We start from the raw sequence: 25,861 nt of genomic DNA, 5'->3' as shown, positions 1-25,861 counted from the left end.
ATGAGGAGGAGGAATGAATTCTAGCAATAAAACAAATTCAGAGAATAATTGTATTGGAGTTTTGGGAAGAACTCTAAGAAAGTTTTGATTAAAACTCAAAGTTAATCATGAGAGATCAGAGTACAGTTTTCAGGTAGTTCTGTGGAAAATTCCTTGACGATTGTGGTTTCATTAGAGTAGAATTTTAAGATGAAAATTCCTTGAATATTGTGAAGATAATTTTGAGTGAATTCTTAAGAGAGATTTAAGGAAATTCTGCGAAAAATACCAAGGGCGATTCTTGAGTGTACAATCCCAAAGGAATTCGGAGATGAGTTGTAGGGGAATTCCGACAACATTCCTAGAATTTCTAGAGATTTCCATGGAGATAGTGAATTTCTAGACTAATTTAGAGGAGTCCTTGAAGATAATTTTGATGATGTCACCTCAGACAACTCTGAGGCTTGGATTACGTGAAGATTATAAGGAAAACTAATGCAAAATTTTAAACCGGATTATGAAAGGATGCTTCAGTGAATGCTTGGAAGCATCATAAAAGAATCTTAGGATGAATTCCATGTATTTTTGGAGTGTTCTGCAGAGAATTTCAGGACTGTTATAAATAAATTTTCAAATGACTCCAGGAAAAAATCTAAAATCGATTTTAGACGAATCCTGAAAAAAAAACTGCGAGGAGGAATGATTCTACAGTAAATTCTGAACGAATTTTCAAGGTAGTTAATACAAATTTTGAAGACTTAGAGCACAGAAACAAATTCTAGATGCAGGACAAATTCTGTTGTATTTGTCACATGATCTTAATGATCTACAATAGAAAATAGAAAAAAAAAACCTATTTAACCTAGTGACCCCTTTGGTACAATTGCATTCGGTTTTATGCTTAAAATGTGTATCGTACAACCGGGAAAAACCCGGGAAATTGTTAATCTGAAATAATTTGCTGGTCACCATGCTAAAAATACGCATATGTGTCAAAAGGCTTTCAAAGGAATGGACACATTCTTTATTAGCACTTGTGTTAAGTTTTTTGCAGGGCTAGTAGCAGCTCACTTTTTAGTGACTAGGTCACTATTTTTAAGTCAGTCAATAAAAAGTCACTTTTTACACCAAAAAATCACTAAAGTCACTATTTCCCTAAAAATAGTCACTTAAGTCACTTTTTCCCATGTGAAAAAATATCATCAAAATGTTTAAATAAAGTACTTGGCACTAAGGAAGTCGTCAGTAGAAATATGCATATCTATTTAAAAATAAACAATTATAACCAGGGTGACCGGAAAAAATCAAGGAATTTTAAAACATCGGGCTAAAAACGGTGAAACAATTTTCGGGGACAAATCGGGGAAAATAAACTTCCTTTTTCCGAAAATAAATTATGAACCTTGGAAACTTTTCGAGGATACCGGTTTGTGCTAGAGTTTCAGAAGTATTTTAAGAAATATCTTGAAATTTTAATAAAAATTTCATAAAAAAATTAAAGAAAAATTCAAAGGAATTCTAGGGATGACACCAAAATATTTCAGAGAAGAATACCAAACTACACACTACGAAAGTCTCATGTAAATTTACGTGCTCTGAGGGCCAATCTGTTCACCAAGTTTAACCATATAGCTAACACTGGTTTAAGTCTTAAGTGGAGGTGAAAAATCTGACACAAGTCTGACATATACGAGCATCACTTTTGATATTAAATGATTAAAACGCAAAATTCAGCTCCTAAACAATGTTTGGATGAATGCCAAGATAATTCATAGACGAACTACACGTGCATTTTAAAGAGAGTTCTGAGAAGAATTCTATGACGATTGGATGAGGATTCTTGGTCCAAATTCTAACAAGTATTTAAGTTAAGTTCTGATATTTTTTTAAGAGAGCTCTGATGAGTATTCCATGGAAATCCCGTGAACTCTAAAGGTCTCAAAACTCAGCGGATAGTTGTAAAGGAATTCTGGTGTGATTTATGAGAATGGGAACTTTAAAGAGAATAAAAAAAAATTCAGGGTCCAAGTGCAAGGGAAGAAATGTAAGATATTTCTGAGGTTAATTGCATGAGAGTTCTAAGGAGAATTCAAGTAAACTTAAAATGGATTTTGAAATAAAGCTTCAGGGAACTCCTGGAAAAAAAACATTAAAACTTCCAATTTTGTGAATTGTTCTGCAGAGTATTTCAAGAATGCAATATTATTTTTGTTCAGCTTATTTCAAAGCCAAGTTTAAAAGAAGGGGAATAGCAAATAGCTAGATATATATAAAAAAAATCGAAAGCAGAATCTACGAAAAACACTGCTGTTGTAGTAATGATCTATTTAGCCCTATTTAACCTAATGGCTTCATTGCTTTGTACATTAGTTTAAATGTATATTTCACAACCAGTAAAATTTACAAAACTCCAGAAAATACAGAAAATTTTAATTTGTCATCATGTATAACGTAATCAAAAGAAAATTATTCAAATCACATCAAAATGCTCCTCACAGAGAGTCGATATAATTATAGGAATACACTGGAGTCGCTTTTTACGCGGGTGATACGTCCCGCGTAAAAAAAAACCGCGTAAAAAAAAACCGCGTAAATTCCGGAATCCGCGTAAAAAAAAACCGAGTAAAAAAAAGACCGTGTAAGAAAAACCGCGTAAAAAGCGATATACCGCGTAAATTCTGAAATCCGCGTAAAAAAAAACCAAAATCCGCGTAAAAAAAAACCGCGTAAATTCCGGAATCCGCGTAAAAAAAAACCGCGTGAATTCCGAAATCCGCGTAAAAAAAAAACCGCGTAAAAAAAAACCGTGTAAAAAAAACCGCGTAAAAAGCGACTCCAGTGTATATGAAATGTAATTTAAGGTTCCACGGCAAAAATTTAGTTTATTTCAATATCAAACCGTATTTGAATTTATGAGTCACTATATAAATGTCACTGTACTGGTTACTAATTTATTATTTGAATTATTAGTCACTGTTTGATCACTATTGTCGTAATTTTAGTCACTATAATCACTTATATTATATTGCATCAGCACTACCAGACCTGTTTTTGAAAAAAACCATTTCAATTTCCTCAAACATAAGGCAGTGAGTACTACCATTACCGTGTGTCAACCGGTAGTGCAGTTTCAGTTTGTATAGTTAATTCCTCCAATTTGCCAATGTACACAACTTCCAGCTTACTCATCAAACCTGGTCGATCCCCTGCTCCCCGCTTTCCATTCATAGCCAATACAAGTCCAGAGCACATCTGCGGGCGCACTTTTATGATTTGCTATTTCGCATAAAGCTCCGGTGTTTCGGTCACAAAGGAAGGACGCACAACCATGGGAGGGGGAGCTGAGCAGGGACATGCTGGCTGCTAGGACATGTCATGCATGCGGTATGAAGTCTCTATCGTCTTCATCATTGTTCGTGCTCTTTCACTCGTTCGCCCCCAGTTTTGAACCCCCGGAACGGACAATGACGGCTTTCTTATTCGTCACTGACAATGATGATTATACGGCAAATTTCACTGATGATCACACGCAAACGAGTGCAAACAAGACCGAACGAATAAGCGAGAGAGAGAGAGAGAGAAAAGGATAATGACGTGGTGACGTGTTCCTTGGGGTTCCGTTCCGATTGTGTTGGCTGGCTGGCGCCCCCGGAGGCAGGAAAAACAGGCTCCCATTGTCGCCGTCGTCGTCAATCGATCGATTCCGCAAGTCTGCCGGTGTGGCCCCAAAGGCGGTTGCGGCGGCAACGGTGATGGTTGGGAAAAAATAGAACCTTCGGCCTACGTAGGGTGGAGAACGGCTTCGGCCTCCCCGAGACCCTATTCCAAGCATAGGGCGAACGATAACTTGCAGCGTTCATTTATTTTTTTTTTTCAATATGATGATTTCGCAATTTTCATTATAAAACCCCCGTGCATGGAATAGGGTCTATCTATGTGCCGTATGAATCTGCGAGAAATAGAGACCCCCTTGTCAGAAAAAAATAGGATAGTAAGCCAGGATATGGCAGGACGGGAGAGTGTAAATCGATCCGTCTTGAAAAAGGACTTTTGCAATGAATAATTTAAAATGTTATTCAGGGTTTATTCCATGTTCCTTTTCAAAACCTTTTTGCCAAATTCTCTGCTTTCGTTCGTGTGCGGTGAGTTCACCGAGAAGCCGAAACTGATGGTAATCCGTTCCTATGAAGGGGTAGCTTTTCAGTGAATTTCGGAGTGGATACGGAAGGTCACGTTGTTGTTCCACTAGGTTGATACCGGTTCCTGTAAAACTCTCTATCGTTCAAATTGAGCTTTAGAGTGGAGAGAGTACTATCATTCCGTCCTTCCCGTAGTGCGCATGTATTTGTTTGATCGTACGTGCCACGGAACTCATTAGTGGATTCATCATCCATGGATTAGTTCTGGCACACTCGGCGGCAAGGTTGTGTGAATATTGTGTGAGAGCGGCGCATTTGAGGTTATGTAGCTAGTGTGATGTACGCTACTGCATGCGTTCTCTGCTACAGCTGATGCTCGGTTATGTATGCAGAAGGTGCAATCACCTTGAATGTAATTAAAGTTTACTGGCGCTACTAGAGTGTGAATCATCAATTGGATTTATTTCAAATTGATGAGGAATATCGGAGTGTATTGGCTTATTTATAATATTCAATGTTGTTCAAATGATGTAGGGTAAATGATGGCTTCGGCAGCCATCGACTGTTTTCGGCAACCACAATTTAAACGTTAATTTCGATGTATTTTCTCACTAAAACACTTCGCTGAATGTATTTAAACGATTCCTTATTCTTTCAGCTTCAATCCTAATACATTTTTACGACTGAGCAAACCTGTTATGCTAGGTGTTTCTTCAAAAGAAACATAAGCACATCAAAATACGGCTGATTTCGAGTTGCCGATAATAGAACAGCTGGTTAACACGCAGTTTAAACGGAAAGGTTGCCGAAGTAAAAGAGGCTGCCGACAATAGTCACACTCACCTGAGAAGTTTGGAGCGCCTTAAAAAAGTTTTCAAACCGTTTTGGACAGTTTTGTTGATTGGAATGGATAGAATAGCTAGCAGCAGATGAATGTAAACAAACAGACACGTCATATGTGTGCGTGACACTGAGAAAATGCTAATAGAAGTGCGGAAGCTGCTTAGATTGACGAGAATACGTAAATTCCCCTATATAATTTAAATTATGGAAATGGTGTCTTGAAAACACTAAGAGTATTTGTAAAGTTCCCGTATCCGCTCGGTAGTATATTGAAACAATGAACTTGTGCACTAAACATGAAAACCTATTGCAAGCTCCATGTACCGTGGTTTCCTGTGTAATATTAATCAATAGTTATCTGCAGGTCTTAATCAACAGATGCCTGCGGTATATAATTCGCGCCTGATGACATCACAACTCGATCTCAAATGCTGAGCTCCATCGTCGATGTCATCAGTTTTTTTTATTATTTATTAATGAGATGTTATCTGAAGCCGATATGTACAGAAATTCGAGAACGTAAGTGAAGGTGGGTTGAACGGGTGGATACGAAATCTGCAGGAAAGCGCTAGATTGGAACCCAGTAGGACATCGCAGCAGAGGCATACCCAAGGACCCATAGTGGTGGAGCCTCAACAAGGAATTAAAGAAAGTCAACAGGAATTTTACCGGGGCACAGATTAAGGCAAAAGCGAGCCGGCATCCGGTATGGTAATCTTTCACGTTGGGACTCTTCGGAGAATTAATTTAATAAGATTCTGGACCGAATAATTATTATCTCATTCTGAGGCCGGGCGCCAAGTGGTGTGGCGGCTATGTGACATCATACAACACGTCAAAACATCATGTCGAAGTCGTGTGGCAAACGTCGTCATGATATTTTGACATGCTAGCAGAAACTACACCTCCGCCGTATCAGTGGTAGATGAAAATGATGAAAAATTGGAACCGGGAAATCCAGGAAATTACCGAAACTTTTCAAATTTGGGGAACTACCCGGGAATCGACGGGGACTTGATATTTTGGTGCATAATTGCCATCAGCTGTCTTTTCTTTTGGATTTAATTGCTCTATAATATTGCAAATTAATTTTAGTTCCTTACTCCAATCGGGATGTATGCTTAAAGTAAAAGATGCGTGAAAATCCAAACATATCCAAATAATTTCCGGGAATTATTTTGCCTACGGTTTGAAATTAAAATTACCTTGCAATTCTTTTCAGGATTCCCATGATATTAATCTCAGGATTACCATGTAATTGCGCTCAGAACTATCATGACGTCCTTCTTAAAACTACCAGAAAACTCTTCTCGTGAGACCATGAAATTCACGTTGGAACTCCATTGAAACTCTCCTAAGAATTTCCCTAAATTAATTCCATTAACTACTGCTTTAATTACATTTAATTACACAGTGTAGAACATTCACTACTTCAGAGTGGCCAGTAAACCGGGAAATATCCGGGAATTTGAAAAGTAACCGGGAAAAACCCGGGAATTCGGCAAGGGAACCGGGAAAAATAAATTAACCATGACATAGGAACAAACTTTTACACAAGAATTTCAGAATAAACCATTAAAACGGAGTGATCCTTTACCAAATAAATATCTCTATTAATGCATAATTTTCTTCATTTTCTTAAAAGAAAATATTAAAGATGCTGGACTTCGGAAACAAATGTTTGTAAAAACCAAAGCTGAATTATTCTTTTCCGGGGTTAACTTGGAATTCTGCTCTGAATTATCTTGAAATTGTTCTGAAATAAACCAGAAAATACTCAGTGTAATAATTACCGTTGAATTCTTTTTGGAATTTCCTTGCAACCACTTGTAAGAATTTGATTGAAATCCTTCTTAGAATTCGCTTGAGCCTATCCGGAGACTTTGATTCTTTTGAAAATCTTTTTCAAACATTTCTTCGAAAATCGAAACATTGAACTTCGCGTGAAAGTGGATCTTAATGAAGGCCTAAGTACTCTTTCGTAGCTTTTAGTTTTAGGATTTCAAAGATCGTCGGTTGCCGTGGCTTGCTTACTGAGGAGAAAAACGCGGTCCCAGATCCTTTCATATTAAAAATATTAAAATATCGCTTGTTTATCGTGTACACTAGAGTCGCTTTTTACGCGGTTTTTTTACGCGGATTTCGGAATTTACGCGGATTCCGGAATTTACGCGGTTTTTTTTTTACGCGGATTTTGGTTTTTTTACGCGAATTTCAGAATTGACGCGGTATATCGCTTTTTACGCGGTTTTTTCTTACACGGTCTTTTTTACGCGGTTTTTTTTACACGGATTTCGGAATTTACGTGGTTTTTTTTTACGCGGATTCCGGAATTTACGCGGTTTTTTTTTTACGCGGTTTTTTTACGCGGGACGTATCACCCGCGTAAAGAACGACTCCAGTGTATTTTGTAAAACTTTTCGTTGTCGTCGGTGCCGGGTTTGAATAGTTATAAAAACTTGAGTAACGCTATAATGTGATATGAGAGGCTCGGTGGCCTTAGAGCAACCGTTTTTGCTTACTGAGCAGAACATCATGAGTCTAATCTCAAGCCCATCCACATTCAAGATTCGTTAATGATTAAAAAGGAGCTCGTCTGCCTAGTGGCAAACGTTTTTGCTTACTGAGCAGAAGACCGTGGGTTCAATCCCAAGCTCCTTCGCGTTATACGATCGTTAGGACATCAATTCAGCTTATCGTTTACCAAAACGAACCCTGCTGCTAACCCAACCCTCTTACCTAACGTCCCTGTGATTCCTCGTGGAAGTGCAGAGGACTCCTCGGCTTCCATCAAAGCGAGTGTCACATCAACACATTCCTACCCATTCCTTTCTTAACCTGCGTTCAGGCGCGGCTGGCGCTGGTATTGCCTAATTCGAGATCACCAATTTTTAAACATTGAGGATGATTGCTAGTCCCAAGCATCGTCTATTGGTTTTCTGTGTAATTACAGCTGGTCTGGCAATAACAGAGTAGAAACCGTGGGCGTTCAATCATGCTTATGCTCATGAAAATCTTTTCAAAAATTTCTTCTAACTCTATTAAAAACAGCAGAAATTTTTAGAAATTTTATTTAGAAACTCCTTGGAGTATTTTAAAGAATTTCTTTCTAATTATCAGCAATTTTTTTGCAATCAATTTTGTTGGAGTTCTGTGATGAATCTTTCGCAGTAGGGTTGAAGTTATTGCCAGAACACTCTTAGAACTCTGTTTCTTGTTGAATTCTGATCATAATTCTCTTGGAATTCTTCTTAAAATTCATCTGTCATTTTCCTCACGATCCCCATACAAATCTCCTCAAAAGCACGTAGGAATTTTCCGCAAAGTTTTTTTATCACAACTCCTTTTTAAATCTTCTAAAATTACCTAAAAATTTAATTAAGAACTTGCATTCTTCTCCACAGAAATCCCTCCTAATTCATCTAACAATTTCTAAGAATTTCATGTCAGAATAATTCAGGAATTCTGCTCCGAACTTCTCCTTGGGAAACTGTGTGGTAATCCTTCTCAATATTTGTTTGAAATCAACACTTTGAATTCTTTTAAATTTTACTAAACATTTCAGGGTTTGTCCGCTAGATTCTATAGATTGTTCTGTAATTTTTTATGACCCTTAAAATGCTTCCAAGTCTCAGAGCGTGACAATTATGACTCCACGACTCATAAGTATGATTTTTTTTTCAAATCTGTGATCTTGATTTTTTTTCAAAATCTCACATTTTAATTATTTTTTTCCAAATCTTGCATCACGAAGATTGTATTTATCGCAAGTTAAGAAAAAAAGTTTAAATTTCAGACTCTGCACAAATTTTAAAGCACAGAATCTTGGGAATCTTCTTAAATCATTTTTTTTTATCCTCTCACTAAATTCCTTTCAGCACTTTTTTAAAAATGCGTTCAATTTCGTTTTTTGTTGAATAGGAACAACCGGGAATTTCAAAATGAAAATTCACTGGCCACCCTGCTTCTTTTTAAGTCGATTAATTACAGTCGAAATTTCGTAAATAATGTGCATTCATTACATTTTCAGTACATAAAATTACATTAACCTTCCTAGCGCATTGGGTCTTTTTTGACCCTGCGTCACCTTTAAAAAAGCTGTAGCTTTGTAACGAAATATGATAGAGACTTGAAATACCCTGACTATTCCTAACTTTCGGAAACGAACATCTTGCTGTCAAAAGAAGGTTTCAGCGACCTCTAGGAGCTACACTGCAAAAAAAAAGTGACATATTGTGCATTAGGGTCTAAAATGACCCAGACTGCAACTCGCTCCCATAAATCAAATTTTAAAGCAATTCTTGATCTATTGGCCTCACAAGAAAGATAAAAGTTCCTAAAATGGCACCCTGCCCAGAATTGTTTCAATTTGGCCATTTAGGATACCTGGCACTGGTTCCGATAGGGCACAAATGGACACACCCAAAACCTCATGTACTGGTACCGTCCGACGGCTCCAAATTTATGATTTTACATCCAGAAGTAAAAAAACATCTTACCACATCCGGATACCCGGAACCGGTTCCGGTTGGGCTCAAAAAATACTCTTCCTAAACCTCATGTACTGGTACCATCCGACGGCTCAGGAGTAAATAGACCAACAGGTGGATCTAATCACATCTGAATACCCGGAACTGTTTCCGGCAGGTCCTCAAATAGAAAACTTCTAAAACCTCATGTACTGGTACCGTCCGACGGCTCAAAATTTACGATTTTTCATCCAGAGGTAAATCGACATCATGTCATCATCCGAAATGTGGATCTGGCCACAACTGGATACTTGGAACCGCTTTCGGTAGGGCCCCAAAAAGGAAACCTCTTGTACTAGAAGCGTCCGATGGTTCAAAATTTATGATTTTTCATCCAGAAGTAAATGCCATGGACCAAAAGGTAAATCTGGCTACATCTGGATACCCGGAACCGGTTCCGGCACGGCCCAAAAAACAAACACTTCCTCACGTTCTGGTACCATCTGACGACTCAAAATTTTCATCAAGAAGTAAATAGACATCATGCCATGGGCTAACAGGAAGATGTGGCCTCTTCTAGATACCCGAATCAGGTTCCGACAGGGCTCCAGAAAGGTTACTTTCAAAACCTTATGTACTGATACCGTCCGACGGCTCAAAATTTATGATTTTTCATCCAGAAGAAAAAATACATCATGTCATCATGAGTCCATGGTTTTTCACCCAGAAGAAAATAAACATCATGCCATGGACTGTAAGGTGGATATAACCACATCTGGATACCCGGAACCGGGTCCGGTAGGGCTCATAAAGGACATTTGCTAAACCTCATGTCGTTTATGATTTTTCATCCAGAAATAAATACACATCATGCCATGGACCAACAGTACTGGTCCGCAAAAACAAATTTCTATTTCTTAGGAATATCTCCGCGACCCCTGACAACATAAAACATCTGTTCCGGAAGCTGTTTGAAGTCCAATTTGTCATACGTTTCACCGTCCATAAGAATGGATCCGTTGGATTTGGTCAGCACCTGGTCATACAGCTTTCGGGCCCGCGTTTTAGCCGTAATGTTTTGTTTTACAGTTCCCGCATGCGTATATTCTGAACTGTACTGCGAACAGCACCGAGGCCACATCCACGTCTTAAAGTTCTGAATTCGCTTTAAAGGCCTTCATGACGTTCTGACGCAGTTTCCGATCCACTGTACCGCTTCGACGACGCCTTGATTGCACCTTCCGGGAAACAGACAAACGTTCCTTGAAACGTTTCAGCACTGCACAGACGGTGATTTTGGCCATTTCCAACTCCTTTGCGATCCTCGTACCCGACCATGTCGGGTTTTCATACCTTGTGTGCAGAATTGATTCTCTTCATGGCGTACTTTTTTTAAATTTTGCACAGCGTTTCAAGAGAAAGGCATTGTAAACAAATTTCTGTAAAAAGATTACAGAACCGACCACTATGAGCGCTGTACTGGATAAAAAGCAGTTACGACATCGACGAATTTTGAAGATTTCGGACGCAGAAACCAATTCCAGATCCATTAAATGTGGTGACCTTTTCGGATCAATCGTATTCGATTTATGTTAAATTCAAATGCATATCGCATAACCTAAAAAGTGATAACATTCCTCGAAGAATACGAAAAAACGGTAAGTTGCTAATCTGAACCCTTGAATTGAATGCCTAACGTTCGTACGTCAATCATCTTTTTTTCTTCCGGGATTTGACGCTCTTATACGAGCTTTTACCTTCTTAGTGCTCTTTAGAGCACTTCAACAGTTATTAGTTTATAGCTTTCTATGCCAACCAATGCATGAATTTGTATATTGTGTGGCAAGCAGAATGATGCTCTGGGAATCTGCTTGACAATACCGTGCCTCAACTGACTAGACAGTCTATCGTAGGCCTCGTATGCCTAACAAATTAATTGCTGATGAAGTACGGATGAATATGTATATAACTTTCGGCCTAATGACCCATTCGGCCCAACTGCAGCGGCATTCCAGATTTTTAAAACGACGATGTTTTCCTTCCCTCGTCAAAACCAAACAAGTTTCCCCCGATGATGCATAACACCCCCTCCAAAAGAAGGCTCTCCCCTAGGCGACGACGGCAAGCCGCATGCAAAAAGTGACTCGAACTTCCTCCTTTGTCCAACCAAACCACATGGCAGCACCTGGCGACAGTGTGCCATCGCGCACTACCTTTCGATACTGTAGAAGCAGCACCACCGTTCAGCGGTAGCAACACATTTCATATTAAATTTTCGCATTCAATATACATGGAAAAAGGAACCATGAAGAAAGAACTTTTACGACGACGTTCGGTTTTTCCTTGCATGGAAAACCCATCTACCGGCTTGGGAAAGCGACCGGACGAGAAAGAGAGAGAGCTTCCAGTTTTTCTCTCCCATGTCGCGTTTGGCTTTTTGGATCGTTGTGTTAGTGAACCGTCTGACTTATTCCTTGCCTGTTCAAGGATTTGATGTAGTATTGATTTTTCCTTGCCGCCTTGTCCTTTTTTTTTATTTGTAGTGAATCGGCGGTTGGTCGATGCGTTCGAAGCGGGGGTTTTGTGGGAGAGGTGGAAAACGCACCGCTCTGGCACTGAGAGCGTGTGTGAAATTGTGTTTGTAAGTACGACAGCGGAGAGCACAGTGTGTCCTGTTCGGGTTCAGAGTTCGGAATCCTACGGTGTCGATAGCAGCGATATCCGTTTGCCGGCAAGTCAGCACGGCGCAGTCCCTGTTTAGAACTTGACGTGTACGGAACTCGCTACGCTACGGCTCAGAACTCGAACGATCCGTTTAGTTGAGTGCTTGATACTTGCAAGGATACCCGGAGGTGGGAGAAAGGAGACATCAGCATCGAGAGGAAGAGACACGTGGTGGTAGCGCGGAAAAGCCTAAAGGAAAAACACAGAAGGAGAGGCCTTTGGTCCTGACCAGAGCGATCAGAGAGTACACACATACGGAGAGCAGCTTTTCGACGAAGACCGCTTCGGTGAATAGGATAAAGTTTTTCCGCATCTAATGTGTGCCCCGCCCTGAGTTTCTACAGAGAACTGAAGGGAAAGTTCTTGCATTTGAATCGTCTGTTTTCTGTGAAAATTGTTCTTTATTGAAGCATTCCGGATTGCAGGATCCGTTTATTCACAAAAGCTTGCCCATAGATTGTGATTTTTGATATATTTCCGGCAAACTGCAGTTGGCGTGTAAAGGGAAAAAAACGAATTGTGTTCATTCAGTGAGAGCGAGAGTGTCTGTGACGGGAATTATTTGCCCATATATCCTGCTAGACTCAGTTGTGCCGCAGTCGTCGACGAACACTAACGCGAAACCAAGAAGAAAATCCGTGGAAAAATCGGAACGCACACGACACAGACAAGTTGTCTAAAAGTGAAGAAAATCAACCGATTCGAGTGGTAAATTAGTGATTTTTCTGGGATTGAATCAGTGTCCTCAGACGTAAGCCAAAATGTTGATTGGATTAGTCCGAGATTCGGTTATGCAGTGCTTCTGCCACACGTGCCGAGCCCCCATTCTGCCGGCAGGTAAGACATCAACTCCTTCGGTAACCTTTCCCCTTTTAAATCCTTCCAAGATGCCGCTCACTAAATTGATCTCTTTGTTCAAATCCTTTGCCAGTGCTTTTTTTACGTTTTAAACCAAAAGTCGTTAATTCCAACGTCTAATAAGGAATCCTCAAATGATAAAACATCGAGCATATTGCTCAATCTATTGTGCTATGCAAATTTGATACGTGACAGTCACCGGTTTCGACAAACGGTCATTCTTGCAATAATCCTAAAAACCTTACAAAATTATATAATTTTCGTAACTAATGTCCAACGGCATCTCCGGATGACCCTCCGAAGAAAACAATCGAAAAGCGATGACTCATCTGTTCGCCCAAGTATGGGTACGTTGCTACTCAGTTAGCCAACCAGCCAACCACCCCAGTCGCGCAGTCCCAGAATGGTGATGGAGGTGGTGGTGGGGCAATAGGCAATCCAGTATTGGATCGGTCCATTCCACACCGTCGTATTCTTGGGAAACGAATTCGCCGAAGCTCCTTGGAATTCATGAAGCATTCGGTCGAATTATGTCATCCTTCGCAGCAGTCAGCATTGTGCATTGGTGGAAATTTTTCTTCACATCTACACACTAGCCCCTCTCCCCCCTCCGCATCATCGCCCGCCTCGGATATCGCTATGCCGAATTCCAGTGGAAATGTCAGTCGCTTTTTCCGGTTCACCAGGTTTTCGGTCTTCTCGATGCTATCGTACGAGTTGTGCGACGACCGCGACGTGCGTAGGGTATCAGCTGATGCTTTTTGCATGTCATGTTCGGTTCATGCCGTTTCTAAATTGGGGAAAATTGGATTAATATGTCATCTATTTCGGGAGAGGGTTTATAAATACACATGTGTTGAATAAGGAATACAGATGTATGTTATATGGCTTTTATATATGAACATATGTTTAATAAGAACACTCATCTACAACATTTTAAAAGTGTTCATAAAGCGTTGTAGAACACATGGCATTGGTTTTCTCTGAATAAAGTCATATCCCAAGGGTTTGAGTTAATTTCAACAATTTTTCCTAAAATTTTCCCCACTGTCATTATTTTGACAGTTCTAATATTATTATTTAACTTTATTAATGAGGCTTTCAGCCTTGGGCTGGTTCGCCTCCATTTGACAGTTCTAAAGAAGGTTGGAACATTATCGAAAAAGTTGTGTTGCAAAAATCATGATAGGGCAAATGGCTCTAATGTTTTCCTATGGATCTAAGATTCATCACTAAAAAACTGCTATTTATCAATTTTATCTAGATGAACGGTACTAATGATATTTTTGGTCGCTATTGAAAATTAAGTCGATTGCTGTATTTATGTGTGGGCCCAAATTAGGGGCATATAGGCCGACATTACATCAATTTACCTTAGTTGAGATTTAAAAAAATTATCACCAGGAAAATCGATCTTGAAACAAAATATTTGAATTTAGATCCCCTGATAGTGGGGAAATGTCGACTTCGGCACGTCTTATCCTATTTATTATCGTCAGTGGGTGAATTAAGTCTTAGAGGGCTGTTTTTTTTTTGTTAATCGATTCTTTGGAACATGAAGCATATTCACGCAACAAATCAGCGCTCAAGGACTTCATTTACCCCCTGACGATAATAGGTAAATAAGTGCCGCAGCCGTCTTCTCCTCCAGGTGCTTTTTCAAACAAACCCAGTTCTCATTTTGATGTTTTAATGTGGTTTTTGTATTTTGAAACTAAATGACGTTTTTCAGGTCATTGTGATAATTTCGACCTTTCTAACTCTTTCATTATTAGTTTTGTTTAAACATTTTGGCATTTTTCTTAGCGGTGGTGGCTATTTTATTGGTTTGACCGTTTTTACATTTTCGTCTTTTGCATTTTGCGTTTTAAGGCCATTTTGGGGTCCATTTTTACACAGCAAAAAATAAATTTAAATATTACATCCAAGAGGATGCACTTCAATCATGTCGGAAATCTGATGTAATTTTTATGGCCACAAAAATAAACAAATGCAGTAAAAGCAGCGTAATGTCAGTTCATGCACTGTATTAATGATAATTTTGTCATTTTTGGCAACTCATATTACACCATATTTTCGACATGATTGAAGTGCATCCACATCCACAAAAATATTTTGTTGTTGTGTAAGATCGTTTTATATATACAGGGGATTGACAAAATGATCGGGACAGGCAAAATTTACCAAAAAATATATAAAAATAATCAAATTTCGATTCAACTAGATGCATTTGACGGGAAAATTACAGTTGTTTTAATAAATCATTGGAAAATTTAGATCCCGATTTTTCAAAGGGTACGTCAAAAACTGATTTTTTTTTCATCGCTTGTATTTTTTGTGGTATGAAAATTCAATTGAATTCATGTCGTTTCCTGATACTAGAAGCAATTCTAAATTTAATGCTGGCCACAAATCCAAGATCTGCTAAGAAACAACCGAGATCTGACCATTTCCTTAAAATCGGTTCCAGTAAAGTTACTAGGTTAATTTTTTAAATTACGTATCAATCCTCATGATTTTTCAGCGTGATGTCTCCAGAATCGTTTTTAGCGTCACAAATTGCGATGGCTACTCTGTAGCAGGTTCTGGATGCCCCGGGGTTGGCCACATTAATTTGGAACATGGTTGGAATCATATAAATATGGATGTCGAACTTCAAGATTTGTCTACAGCATGGCCAAGGTTACCCTGGAGCACACCACATCATACCAAGGTTACCCTGGAGCAGGTTTCGAGTGCCCGGGAGAAGTGGCCAATTTCGAACATGACCGGAACCATGTTAATATGGATATCAAACTTCAAGATGTTATTAGCCAACACCAATGGCAGTTTTATTAGGCAATCTACTCTGTAGCAGGTTCTGGATGCCCCGGAGGAAGTGACCAATTTAGAACATGACCGGAACCATATCAATATGGGTGTCAAACTTCAAGATTTTGCAAGCCAACGCCAATGGTAGTTTTTTCCTGTCCAAATCTTACCATGGTTACCTTGGAGCAGGTTATGAATGCCCCGGAGGAATTGGTCAAATTGAGACCAACAGAAACCATATCAATCTGGGTGTCAAACTTCAAGATTTTGCAAGCCAATGTCAATGGTAGTTTTTTCATGCCAAAGCATGCCATGGTAACCCTGGAGTAGGTTCTGGATGCCCCGGGAGGTGTGCTAATTTCGAACATGACCGGAACCATGTTAATATGAATATCAAACGTCAAGGTTTTACAAGCCAACACCAATGGCAGTTTTATCAGGCAATCTTCTTACCAAGTCTACTCTGTAGTAGGTTCTGGATGCCCCGCAGGAAGTGGCCAATTCAAAACATGACTGGAACCATCAATTCACCTCATGATTTTGCAAGCCAATGCCAATTGCAGCTTGTTCAGGTTCATTGCTTGCCCTGGTTCCCTAGGTGCCCTGGAGGAAGTGAAAAATATGGAACAGGATCGCAACCATATCAATATGGGTGTCAAACTTCAAGATTTTGCAACCAATGGTAGTTTTTTCATGCCCACTGCTTGCCATGGTTACCCTGGAGGAAGTTATAGATGCCACGGGGGAAGTGGTCAATTTGAGACAAGGCAGAAACCATATCAATCTGGGTGTCAAACTTCAAGAGTTTGCAAGCCAATTCCAATGGTAGTTTTTTCATGTCCACAGCATGCCATGGTTACCCTGGAGCAGGTTCTGGATGCTCCAGGGGAAGAAGCCAATTTGAGACATGACCGAAACCATATCTATATGGATGTCAAACTTCAAGATTTTGCAAGCTAAAGCCTATGGTCGTTTTTTCATATCCACAGCATACCATGGCCCCGCGAGAGTGGCCAATTTCTAACATGACCGGAACCATGTTAACATGGATATCAAACTTCAAGATTTTACACGCCAACATCAATGACAATTTTATCAGGTAAATCTCTTGCCATGGCTACTCTGAAGCAGGTTCTAGATGCTCCGGAGGAAGAGACCAATTTGGAACATGATCGGAACCATATCAATATGGGTGTCAATCTTCAAGATGTTGCAAGCCAATGCCAATGATAGCTTTAGCAGGTTCATAGCTTGCCCTGTTTTCCTTCCATCAGGTTCTGGGTGCCCTGGAGGAAGTGGTCAATTTGGGACATGACCGGTACCATAACAATATGGGTGTCAAACTTCAAGATTTTACAAGCCAATGCCAATGGTAGCTTTTCCATGTCCACAACTTGCCATGGTTACCCTGGAGCAGGTCTGGTTGCCCCGGGGAAGTGGTAAATTTGGGACATGACCGGAACCATAACAATATGGGTGTCAAACTTCAAGATTTTGCAAGCCAACGCCAGTGGTAGTTTTTTCCTGTCCAAATCTTACCATGGTTACCCTGGAGCAGGTTATGAATGCCCGAGGGAAGTGGTCAAATTGAGACCAACAGAAACCATATCAATCTGGGTGTCAAACTTCAAGATTTTGCAAGCCAATGTCAATGGTAGTTTTTTCATGTCCACAGCATGCCATGGTAACCCTGGAGTAGGTTCTGGATGCCTAAGGAGGTGTGCCAATTTCGAACATGACCGGAACCATGTTAATATGAATATCAAACGTCAAGATTTTACAAGCCAACACCAATGGCTGTTTTATTAGGCAATCTACTCTGTAGCAGGTTCTGGATGCCCACAGGAAGTGGCCAATTCAAAACTGACCGGAATCATCAATTTGCGTGTCGCACGTCATGATTTTGCAAGCCAATGCCAATTGTAGCTTGTTCAGGTTCATAGTTTGCCCTGGTTTCCTAGGAGCAGGTTCTGGGTGCCCTGGGGGAAATGGAAAATTTGGAACAGGATCGGATCCATATCAATATGGGTGTCAAACTTCAATATTTTGCAACCAATGCCAATGGTAGTTTTTTCATGCCCACAGCTTGCCATGGTTACCCAGGGAAAGTAGCCAATTTGAGACATGATCGAAACCATATCAATATGGATGTCAAATTTCAAGATTTTGCAAGCCAATGCCTATGGTCGTTTTTTCATATCCACAGCATACCATACCCAGCCCTGCGAGAGCGGCCAATTTCGAACATGACCGGAACCATGTTAACATGGATATCACACTTCAAGATGTTACAAGCTAACATCAATGACAATTTTATCAGGTAACCCACTTTCCATGGCTACTGTGAAGCAGGTTCTAGATGCCCCGGAGGAAGTGGTCAATTTGGGACATGACCGGAACCATAACAATATGGGTGTCAAACTTCAAGAATTTGTAAGCCAATGCCAATGGTAGCTTTTCCATGTCCACAACTTGCCATGGTTACCCTAGAGCAGGTTCTGAATACCCCTGAGGAAATGGTAAATTTGGGAAATTTCTTTTTGTTCGAATGTTGCTCTACCGTTTGTGTTGTGTGAGAGAGACGACGGTAAAGCACGAGTGTACGAATACAAGCAGACGGTCGCGCACAACTGCGAATCGAGTGTAATAAAAAACGTCAATCGTTTCAACCCCTGATCCCTAGGATTCCCACTGTGCGACGTAAGTTTTTCAAGAAAGTTGATGCAAGAGTTGTAGATTTCATCTTGTACATATTACAGATTTCAAAAGTACACTCCTAAACATTGAATAAATTAGTCAAAATAACAAAGAACTAGCCTGTCGAAGTGCTCTGGGTCAAATTGACCCCAAGGTACAGATAAAGAGTTAAGTATTTAATTTTTAAACATGATTGAGCAGCGATTTTTCTCTGTGCATGTTTTTTTTTTCGTAAAGATTATTCTATTAGCTGGAATTTTTTCTCAGACGTCGTTTTTATCCAATATACCGTTATCAAGTTATATTTTTTTGAAGCGTCCGTGCTTTTGTGGGCTTTTTCTCATTATAACGCATACATATGCAGTGTTTGTTCATTTACATTTAGCCGCTGCGTGCGCTGCTCTTTCCATTCCAATCGATAGAATTGTTCAAAACTGGTTTAAAACGCTTTTACAACGCTCCAAATTTATCCGGTGAGTGTAACTATTGGCAGCAACCTCTTTTTCTTCGGCAACCTTTCCATTTGATTGGTGTGTTAATCTACTGTTCTATTATCGGCAACTCGCAGCAACATTTTGTAGTGTGTATGAGAAACCTGGTAAAATGTGTTTCCTCAGTCGTAGTAGAATCATATTGAAGCTGAAAGACTAAGGAATCGTATGAGTACATTAGATAAGTGCTTTGGTCAGAAAATGCTGTGAAATTATCGTATAAATTTTGGGTACCGAAACCGACATGTTAACCCCAGCTGGCGCCGTCGGGATCTTCTGCGGCATAACATCCCTGATCACGCCTCCCTTCGGAAGAGAAGTAAAGCCGTTGGTCCCCGGTTCATGAGTTGATGGGTCGATAGGTAAGGTCTAGGTGTGGGAGCTGCCTCCCTGGCGTCGGTAGCATTGGTGCTCAGCACGGGAAACAACTCAACGAAAAAGCCGACATTTACCCTATGTCTTTTTTAATAAGTCTTGAAACAATTATTTAATGGAAAATGCCATCTTGGGTACCACATTAGACTGATGCAAAATTCGACTTTTTCGCTCCACAATACTTAAACGATTCCAAAGCGGATCCTGACTAACCTCTCAACATTTGAACCCCTTTGGTGAGAAACTGAGATGGCATAAACCATTTGAAGTTTGTATGGGAATTACTATGGTAAAACCAAGATTTTTGTTCATGTCTATCTAATAATTCACCATATCGGTCTGCTTCAAAAACTTTCAACTGTGCTTGTAGGAAATTTTCCCAGCTACAACTTTGCCGAAGACCACTTTTTGATTAAATGCAAGGATCGATGGTTCAATGCGCTGATGTCTTACGATCATGCTCAATCAACTGCTCAGCAGGCAACATTGGTGTTTCTGGGGCGTTGAATAGGGCACAAAAATCATGGCTATGTCACACTGCAAAATACAGTGTTGCCTACAGAGCAGCTGCTTGACCATGTCATAAGTTTACCAATCTCTTAAATAATTAATAACTTTTTCCTGTCTCGTTTTACATAGAAACGATCTTCAGCAAAGTTGTAGCTGAGAAAATTTTCTTTAATAATGGCTATCGAACTGTTTCGCAGCTCAATATGGAAAAATACTAGAAGGCAATGAACAAAAAGTTGAGATTTCCCATAGTAATTTACATGTAAACTTCAAATGGCTTGTGCGAAGTCTGTTTCTAACCAAATGAGTTGTAACTTTGGGAGGCTAATCAGGACCCGATTTGAAACCATTTAAGCACTGTGGAGCTAAAAAGTCAAATTTTGCATCAGTCTAGTACCACATGTATAAAGATTTATTCAAACCTGAAAAGATCGGGACTTAAGTGGCATCAATTTTTGTCGTTTTGAGCTGGAAATAAAGCCGTAGAGAAATTATGTAAATGGTTTATTAAAATTAAAATTAATTAGCTCAGTTTTTTATCAAACATTGAGTTAACCAATCAACCCATAACTCTGTCTGCAAAATCGTGCTGCTACTAAATATGTTCATTTCCATTTTTGATATCATCTCTTACCATAAAAAAATAAAAAACACACTACCAAAGCATGCTTGCTTGTGTAATAAGAGCATTTGATTCCAAACATCCATAATTACATAATTTTCCTTCACCACATCTTGTTTGTATCCCTATCGCAACCGACAACAGCACCACCGCATTGCATGACCAAAGTTTATTTTCCCCGAAAACATTCCAACCTACCATGAGTGCTTCGTGCATTCTTCGCCATTCTCATCGGCGTCAGCGTCGCCGTCGGTTCTATTGCTGTTGCTACATACCTGAATTTTCTCACCAAAACTCATCACCCCAAAGCATCCCAGGTATGAGTCATATGCCGGTAGCTGAATTTTTCATGAAAACAATAAAAAAAAAGCTCGGATCAGACGCCATTTGGAAGAGACGCCAGGTTATCCTGTCACGATTAAGGATTTGTGCCGTATTGCCTCATTTTGATCAGGATTATAGTCTTTTTCTGTGTGTTCGTTCTTTTTTGCTTTCAGCGAAATTGTTAAATCAACTCGGATCTCGATTGGGATTTTTTCGGTTGAAAAATGGGAAACATTTACTCATTTCGTAAAGTCAACTTTGACGTCAAATTCCGAAAATTAAATTCGTCCTTACAAAATCTCGTAATAAAAGCTGCCAGCTGTTTGTGCAAACTGAACCTTTGAAACGATAACCAACTTTTATTTGAAGAATTTTCCCCACCGTCGGTCGTCCTGCATGCTATGAAATGGGAAATAAATTATGCATTTTATGTACTAAATGGAGCGAAAAAGGAAAAACTTACTCACCTGCTGGCGTTGGACGGAGTAGGCACCGGTGTTCTTAACCCCCCTCCTCCCTTCCCCAACTTTCCGATATATCCAGAGCTATTGGTCCTGGTGCTGAAGCACCGCCATCGAGGAGCCATAAAATGCATCGATTTTGCCTTGTAACTGCTGTTCGGTCGGGTCGGTCGGTGGTCTATATGCCGACGGCATATCCTTTTTGTCGCTGTGTCCTATATGCGCGACAGTAGTACTTGGACTAGGCAGGTCGTCCGTCTGTCTACTGAAATCGTCGCCGACCGACGTCGGCGACAACGACGACATACAGTCAGCAAGTAGCAGTACGTACAGCCAGAGGCTGACTCATTTAGTGCACTACTCTGCTGCTGCCAGCAGGATGGTTGATGTCACAAAGTTGTTTCCTGATTAGAAAATGTTATCTAGGTCCCACCCTATAGAAAGGCACGATGTATTGAGACTGGTATTGATTGATTGACGGGATTGTACCAAAGTGTTAAACTTTGATTCCGGCAGCTTCGTGTGAGACGAGCTCGAACTGAGCTTGATTTTTTTCGTAATGTAAAAGTTGTGTTTCGAACTTTGACGGAACTGGTGACATTTTTCCGGATGAGCTGGTTTTCCGTGGGTCATGTGTATTAGGAAAGGAACGAGTTTGCAAGTAACGCTTCCTCTTCCTGGTTGTTGACGCTTCTTAGGTGAGCGTTTTACTTGCTCAATACTTAATGTTCCTTGTAACATTACCGTAGTTTTAACATTTGAGAGCATTCTATGCCAACCAATGAGTTTGAATATTGTGTAGCAAGCACAATAATACTCTATGCCCAGGGAGAGAATTTGGAGAAAATTTTCAACCCGACACATTGTCTAGTCCGAACTGGGAATCGAACTCTGAACCATCAACTTACAGACCTTAGCCCTCAAACTAACAAACTGTCTATCAAGTGCAATTTTCAAGTATCTACTCAATGTGTAAGATTTTTTTTAAAGAAAAATAATCAAATTAGCCCTCGTAATACAAGTCCTCATATTGGTTATGGATGGAGAGAGCAGTCTACCTTCTATCCACAAAATGTTGGCAACAGTCAGTTGGTGTTTCCACTCTATCCGGCTCCGAATTCATCAAATCCAATAACCTTCTCATTACGCCTCAACTGGAGGCTAAAACGCTGTCCAGACTGGAGAGTTATAACATGTTATAACGGTTGTCAAATAATTGCAACACAGAAACCACCATCAAGATAGCGCTATAACATGTTATAACTCTGTAGTCTGATCAAGGCATAATGCTTACTTACACAGTTGTTACTCGTACGTAGTGTATTGTGTGGCAAGCGCAAGAATTTTCTATACAAAGATCTTCGACCTGACTGAGAGTTGAATCAACATGTCATGCTTTGTACTTTTTTTCTAATGCAAGCCCTTCAACTCTTTACACTGCCACAATTCTTCTATTCACCTTACGGACGCTACACTCTATTCAAACTTCGTTAGCACTGTACAAACACAGTCGTGTTTGTGTACCGGTGGAAAAGGAAGCCTCGTTTCAAGAATATCCTCAATGGCACTACTTTCCACATCCGCCGTTCTTGAGTACATACATTTGCATGCTTGGAAATTGAAGACCTTGAACCTTTCTCCTCAAACACGTATAATCGCGGTAACCATATCTGCAATATGATTCCACAAATCGTCCTAGATTTTGTTTTTTATGCTGCTTTTGGGTTTACGCCTTTCGCATAATAGTCTCCCCCTATACCCTCTATACCTGTTCGCGACGATTGCCCACTCACGTAAAATTCCAATTTACCAGATTTTATCACCCTTAGCACTTTGAAGGGGACCTACAGTGGGTTGAATACGTAGGAAAAAGTAAAAAAAAATGCCGAAAAATTATAGCCTCTTCTAAGGGTACCAACAAACCGCACCAATAACTCTATCGACGGTCATAGATTACATTCCTTCTGGATCCTAAAGGGCTCTCCATACATTCACCATTCCCGGCATATTTCCACTTCCTTGCACAAGGCGAAGCAAAGCGGTTGTTTGAATCGAGTGATTCTCATATTGCAATGTGGACTACACACACACACGCACCCACACAAACACACACACACAGACACACACACACACACACACACACACACACACACACACACACACACACACACACACACACACACACACACACACACACACACACACACACACACACACACACACACACACACACACACACACACACACACACACACACACACACACACACACACACACACACACACACACACACACACACACACACACACACACACACACACACACACACACACACACACACACACACACACACACACACACACACACACACACACACACACACACACTGGAAACTGTAAGGGAAGAGATCTTTAGGAATGTCTGCACCACTTTCAAACTGGAAAAGTATTTTCCTCATTAATCTTCTGGCATTGTCGCCGTTGTTCTGTTCCTGTAGGGTGCATATGAGAATATGCAGCTGATGCACTTTGTAAAATGTCGACATTTTTCTAATAAGTTGCATTGTGTTTGATGTGATTGTGTTGGCAGTGAAAGGAATGTCTGGAGAATGACTTTGAGAAAGAGAAGTTGCAATAAGCTTTTCAAAATGAAGTTACCTAAACTGACAGCTAGAGCTAGAAAAACGAGTTGCAGAGGGAAAGCTGTCATTCGTTTAAACAGGGCTGGAAAATATAATTTCAATGAAAGATTTTGCGTCGGGTAAAACGATCATGTCATTGATTCAACTTTGTCTTATAGTGCGTTCAGACTATAGCTGATATCATGTAATATAGACTTATATCTTGAAATGAGAACTCATACATAGGATTTCCAGTGAAAACTAGATGTACGAGTGCTCATTGCAAGATAGCCTATATTACATGATATTAGCCATAGTTTTCCGGGATATTAATCGATGTTCTTCCTAATTCGATGAACTTATAGAGTTAGGTGGGGCAAAAGTTCAAGCTTAGTTAAAAATAGTAAGATATCTCAATCTTCAAGCATTTGAAATCAAACTAAAAACAGGATCACTCAATCAAGGCTCACAACTTTCTCTTTCAGAGTTTTGAATTTTCAGTTCATTCGTATAGAACGATGTTTTCGGAAGAGTTTTCAGAACAAAGAATAAAGAAGAAAAATTATCTCTTCACTCTAGAGTTGTTGTTTTGTTCTACGCCTCCAAAGTTGGCACAAATGTAATAAAAAAATTTACCGTAACTCTTCAAAACATCTAATTTTTGTGATATTTTTTTTTAGGAAACTCAGGCTCTAAAAGACCTTCCAAACAAGTTTTTTTATGAGATTTTTAGCCATAAGCTAGTTGATCTCAGATTCCAAACAAGAGTCAGAACATTAAGTTCACGGCCTTTGAAACCCTTAAAGCGAACTTTTGCCCCACTTAGTCTATAGTCCCATCATCATCGAGTTAGAGAGAGCTGACTGTACATTTATTTGTTCGGGATAAGATATTTCGTCCAATCGTCAAAACGAAGGTGGCGGTTTTTCTGGATAACCGGGATAGGGTACCTTCGTTGGAACCGTGGATATTCGGGTTTGGCTAGGTGGAATTCAAACTCGAGCAAAATTTGGTCGAATGTGAGTGACAACAGCTCCATCTATGAGTGGTCGTGGTTTTAAGAAAACTGAGTAGACGGAGCTCGGGTTTTGGGATTCTAGGGTCGCGTAGGGTTATTTAATCTGAATATATATGACGAGGTTCGCTTGGCTGTCAAATGGGGAGGTGTTTCCATTTTTTCTAAGTATTTGTATTTATTTGGTTTTTCAAATTAACTAGGGGAAATGACGGCTTCGGCATGACAGACTATTTTCGGCAACCCAAATTGAAACACTATTTTCACTGGATTTTCTTACGAAAACACTTCGCTGAATGCATACAAACGATTCTTTATGCTTTCAGCTTCAATTTGACTATATTTTTACCACTGAGAAAAAGCAATCTACCAAGGTTTTCTTGAAATGCAACACACGCACTACAAATTGTAGCTGATTTTGAGTTGCCGATAATAGAACAGCAGATTTACATGCAGTTCAAATGGAACGGTTGCCGAAGAAAAACTGGTTGCCGACAATACTCGCTCTCACTAGAGAAGATTGGAGCTTTGTAAAAGCGTTTCAAAACAGTTTTTGACAAATCTTTCGACTGAAATTGTTAGAGCAGGTGGCAGCAAAAGATTGTAAACAAACCAATACTGCATTTGTGTGCGTTCCTTAGATAAAAAGGCTATAGAAAGAACGTCGCTGCTTAGGTTGCCGAAAATACGTAAATTCCCCTACAACATTTAGGACATCAAAATACGTCAGAGACGCAAAGGTTAATTTTCAAGAAAATTTTCATTTCAAATGAAAATGCATTAATTTTTTTTTAAACAATGTTTCATCAATTCTAGGCTGAATAATACCAATAGAATCTCATAATTTAAGGGTGTTTTATTATGTTCACTAATTACTCAGAATTTATACTTTACATAAATAACTGAAGATAATACCATGTTAT

The 25,861-nt window shown here is 39.7% G+C and overlaps 1 protein-coding gene across 2 annotated transcripts in view; it reads left to right on the top strand.

Moving 5' to 3' along the window:
* The window catches only part of stai (stathmin), a 151,653-nt gene that overhangs the window by 26,499 nt on the left and 99,293 nt on the right, over window positions 1–25,861 (top strand). Inside the window, exon 1 of one of the 2 annotated variants that reach the window (XM_065224095.1) lies at window positions 12,172–12,991. The exons of the other annotated variant lie outside the window; for it this stretch is intronic. Within the exon in view, the coding sequence (XP_065080167.1) occupies window positions 12,916–12,991 (76 nt within the window). The 5' untranslated portion in view covers window positions 12,172–12,915. Of the gene's footprint in view, window positions 1–12,171; window positions 12,992–25,861 lie in introns of those variants that run through there. 2 annotated transcript variants of the gene reach the window in all.

Source organism: Ochlerotatus camptorhynchus, unplaced genomic scaffold (assembly GCF_037179485.1).
Source record: "Ochlerotatus camptorhynchus isolate MF236.1 unplaced genomic scaffold, CSIRO-AGI_Acam_v1.1 ptg000204l, whole genome shotgun sequence".
NCBI lineage: Eukaryota > Metazoa > Arthropoda > Insecta > Diptera > Culicidae > Ochlerotatus > Ochlerotatus camptorhynchus.
This window is presented reverse-complemented; position numbering and strand designations above follow the sequence as displayed.